Raw genomic sequence first — 3336 nt, forward strand, 5'->3', positions numbered from 1 at the left:
CCTGCCTCTGCCTCCCAAGTGCTGGGATTAAAGGCGTGCGCCACCACGCCCGGCTACTTGTGCACTCGTAATCCAATTAAGCATCACAAATTTTAATCCAGCCATCGCAGAGTATTGATATACATACGGTGCCACCTCCCTGCTACACTTGCCCTGGTGGCAGGCTAGGGACTCAGCACCGCCCCAGATTTAAAAAAAAAAAAAAAAACGGTCCCGCCTCTGTCACTCCTTTGCCTACGCGGAGCCTTCCGACCAGACACCCGCGCCTTCTTACCAGGGTCCTCGCCCGCTGGTCCGCCATGCTCCACCTTTCTTGCGACCCGCGTTGTGTTGCCGGACCCGACGAGCGGGATTGACGGTGAATCCAACATAAACGCGGCCCCGATGCCGAGGGTTCTGGCAGTAGAGCAAGTAGACACCGAAGAAGCGCCCGGGTCTTGCTGCATGGTCCATCCGGACTTTCTGGGTTGAAGGGCCAGAGTTGGGTGTGGTTTCTGGGACCTCGGACCTCGGAAAGGGCTGGGTAGCCAGGACTGCAAAACCTTGGTTTAGGAAAAAGCACGGGAGAATGGTCCTGCAAATTCCTGGAAAACCAGCAGAGCGACTTGCTGCGCCGCCTGCTGGCAGGAGGAGGATGTGCAAGCGGAACCGCAGGACCGGCTGCCCTCCAGCCCGGCTCGGATTGGCTAACTGTTGGAAGGGAACCTCCCAAGTGTTGGGAATTCAGGGGAGCCAGGAGGCGGAAGTGCTGCCTTCGAAGCCGCCCTAGGAAGGGCGGAAGTGAGCGGCGTGGAGGAAGTGGCTGCAGTGAGGGCGGAAAGCGAGGTGGCGGGACCCAAGGCGAGGTTCCTTGCACGCTGGGCTGTGGCCCCGCCGGGCTGTGGTTATGGAACTCAGCGCCGATTACCTCCGCGAGAAGCTGCGGCAGGACCTGGAGGCAGAGCATGTGGTGAGTGCGATGCTGAGAGGTCGCGGGCGGTAGGGAAGGACTCCTGGGCGCGTGTTCCATCGTCCGGGTCTTCTGCCCGCTAGGAGGTGGAGGACACGACTCTGAACCGTTGCGCGACCAGCTTCCGAGTCCTGGTGGTGTCGGCTAAGTTCGAGGGAAAGCCACTGCTCCAGAGACACCGGTGAGCCCCGGGAGCCAGCCTCTCGCCCAGCCGAGCCTCGGGCTCGGGATGACAGCCCGGGCATCCGCCCGCCATGGGTGGGACCAACTCTTTCCCAAAGCCTGGAGATGTGACCCATAGCCCCGAGGGTGCTCCTGCCTTTGTGATTGGATTCCTGTCCTCTCCTTGAATCCCCACTTCCAGGAGACGTCTCCGATCTCCTTGGTCACCCTAGCTTCGGAACCCACCACTCCAGCTGAGGCCGCTCATTTCCCATTCCCTTCTCTCGCTCCAGGCTGGTGAACGAGTGCTTAGCCGAAGAGCTCCCGCACATCCATGCCTTTGAGCAGAAAACGCTGACCCCAGAGCAGTGGACCCGACAGCGACGTGAATGAGGGGCCCAGGCCTGAACAGCCATTAAATTTTAAACCTGGCCCAGCTGGTCTCAGTGTGCTGTTTGAAGACCCTGAGGCCAAATCAAGGATGTGGCTTTCCCCTGACTCTCCTCCAGCCATTGTTTCAGCAAATTTGGATGGATTTCTTTCCTGAGCCCTCTAGGTCCCAACTGAAACAGATGAAAGTTCAGCTCTTAAGGCTGCCTTGTAAGCCTTCACTGTCAATCCCTGTGGTCTCTACTGTCACCAAGGTCAGCCCTCAAAAAGCAGGGTGTTCCTGCTCTGCCAGCCGTCAGAAACCCTGAGCATTCTCCCACGGTCCCTCACTCCAGGTTCCTGGAGGTAGCAGAGACAAGATACAGAATTTCTGTCAGTCTCTTCACACTCAAGAGGGGGGATGGACACGATGCACGGTGATGTGCACGCTGATGTTCGGTTCAGCTCCCCACAGCTAGTTCCTCTCCACTGTGAATCTTTGCTTTGGTTTTGTCTTTCAGACAGGCTGTTTGTAAATTCATGAGCTCAGGTGATCCTTTGGCCTTTAGTCTTCCGTGCAGCTATGGCTACAGACGTTCAGCACGATGCCCAGTCCTTCCCATATTGTCAAGGCTTGTCTCTGCCACCCAGTTTCCTCTGTCTCCATCTTCTCTTGCTTCCATCACAGAGATGGGTCAAGCTGGGGTCATAGTAGTCGGTGTTCATGTCTTCCCCGTCCCTGGCATCATTTCCTGAACATTTTCAGTTCCTCTGGAGAACTAGTGATTTAGTCTCCTCACAAGGACCCCAAAAGAGGACAGGAAAGGTCCTGTACCCCCAGAGCACTGACCCCTTCACTCCCCAGTGATGGCCCCCTCCAGTTTATAGGGAGAGGGGGCTTGCCCAGGATCACATGCCCTGTCAGGGTGAGGCACAAGCTGGCAGGCAGAATTTTCCATTATCTATACCCAGAAAACTCCATGGTGTGCTGAAGAGGGGAGGGTCGGGGTGGGGTCCTGGGTGTTCTCTGCATTGTATCAATTCAGCCATGGTACGCTATAGAACCTCTCTGTCACCCCTGTTCTAGAGTCTCTGACCCTCTCTAGAAACACTGTGTCACCCCTGCTCTAGAGTCTCCGACTCTCTAGAACAGTTCTGTGTCATCCCAGCTCTACCCTCTCTGGAACCGCTCTGTGTCACCCCAGCACTAGAGTCTCCCACCAATCAGGCACCAGAAGCTGCTGTCATATTGAGAATATTTTTAAAAGCATGCATTCATATAGGTAGTCGACAGTGCTAGCCTAGCATCCATGAAGCCCCAGGTTCAGTCTTTAGTACCATGTGAACCAGGCATTGTGACACACACCTGGAATAGGACTCGAAAGGTAGAGGCAGAAGTATCAGGTGTTCAAGACCACCGGGATCTGTGTGAAACGGTCACAATACACAAAAACAAACACCTTACTCCTATAGATAGGGTTTAAGAGCTCTGTTCCTTCCTGTCTTCCTCAGAGGCCAGGTCCTCTGAAACCTACAGGCAATTCTCTGAGGCAGGAGGATGCTGAGAATGAAGTGGGGTTGGGGGTCTTAGACCATAGTTTTGGAACTACCAACCACTACCCTGTTCCATGTTTCAGCCCAGGGTCAGACTGTTTCCTTATTTCTGTTTGTCTTTATGGGATGTTGTCTGTTTTGTCAAGTTTTTTCCCCTTAGTTTTTGTTGTTTGTTGTTGGGTTTTTTTTTTTTTTTTTTTTTGAGACAGGGACTCTCTTTGTAGCCCTGGCTGCCCTAGCCTGTTCACGAGAGTGGAGGCCGTCAGATATCTGTCTTCTGTCTTTTTTTTTTTTTTTTTTTT

At 54.3% G+C, this 3336-nt stretch overlaps 2 protein-coding genes across 2 annotated transcripts in view; one reads left to right on the plus strand and one right to left on the minus strand.

The window, feature by feature from the left end:
• The window catches only part of Slx1a (SLX1 homolog A, structure-specific endonuclease subunit), a 5396-nt gene extending 4758 nt beyond the window's left edge, over positions 1–638 (minus strand). Inside the window, exon 1 of the mRNA XM_021167794.2 lies at positions 275–638. Within this exon, the coding sequence (XP_021023453.1) occupies positions 275–453 (179 nt within the window). The 5' untranslated portion in view covers positions 454–638. The remainder of the gene's footprint in view (positions 1–274) is intronic.
• Positions 639–770: 132 nt separating this feature from the next.
• On the plus strand, positions 771–1547 carry Bola2b (bolA family member 2B). Its single transcript, XM_021168495.2, has 3 exons — positions 771–949; positions 1033–1130; positions 1405–1547. The coding sequence occupies exons 1-3, from the start codon at positions 887–889 to the stop codon at positions 1502–1504; spliced, it is 261 nt and encodes an 86-aa protein (XP_021024154.1). The 5' UTR covers positions 771–886; the 3' UTR covers positions 1505–1547.
• Positions 1548–3336: the final 1789 nt, after the last annotated feature.

This window comes from Mus caroli, chromosome 7, assembly GCF_900094665.2.
Source record: "Mus caroli chromosome 7, CAROLI_EIJ_v1.1, whole genome shotgun sequence".
NCBI classification, from domain to species: domain Eukaryota; kingdom Metazoa; phylum Chordata; class Mammalia; order Rodentia; family Muridae; genus Mus; species Mus caroli.

Excerpts from the sequence above, each read along its gene's own strand:
- Bola2b (XM_021168495.2), top strand. The coding sequence starts at position 887 with ATGGAACTCAGCGCCGATTACCTCCGCGAGAAGCTGCGGCAGGACCTG. Across the intron at positions 950-1,032 it reads ACCTGGAGGCAGAGCATGTG|GAGGTGGAGGACACGACTCT; the intron begins GTGAGTGCGATG and ends TCTGCCCGCTAG. Across the intron at positions 1,131-1,404 it reads CCACTGCTCCAGAGACACCG|GCTGGTGAACGAGTGCTTAG; the intron begins GTGAGCCCCGGG and ends CTCTCGCTCCAG.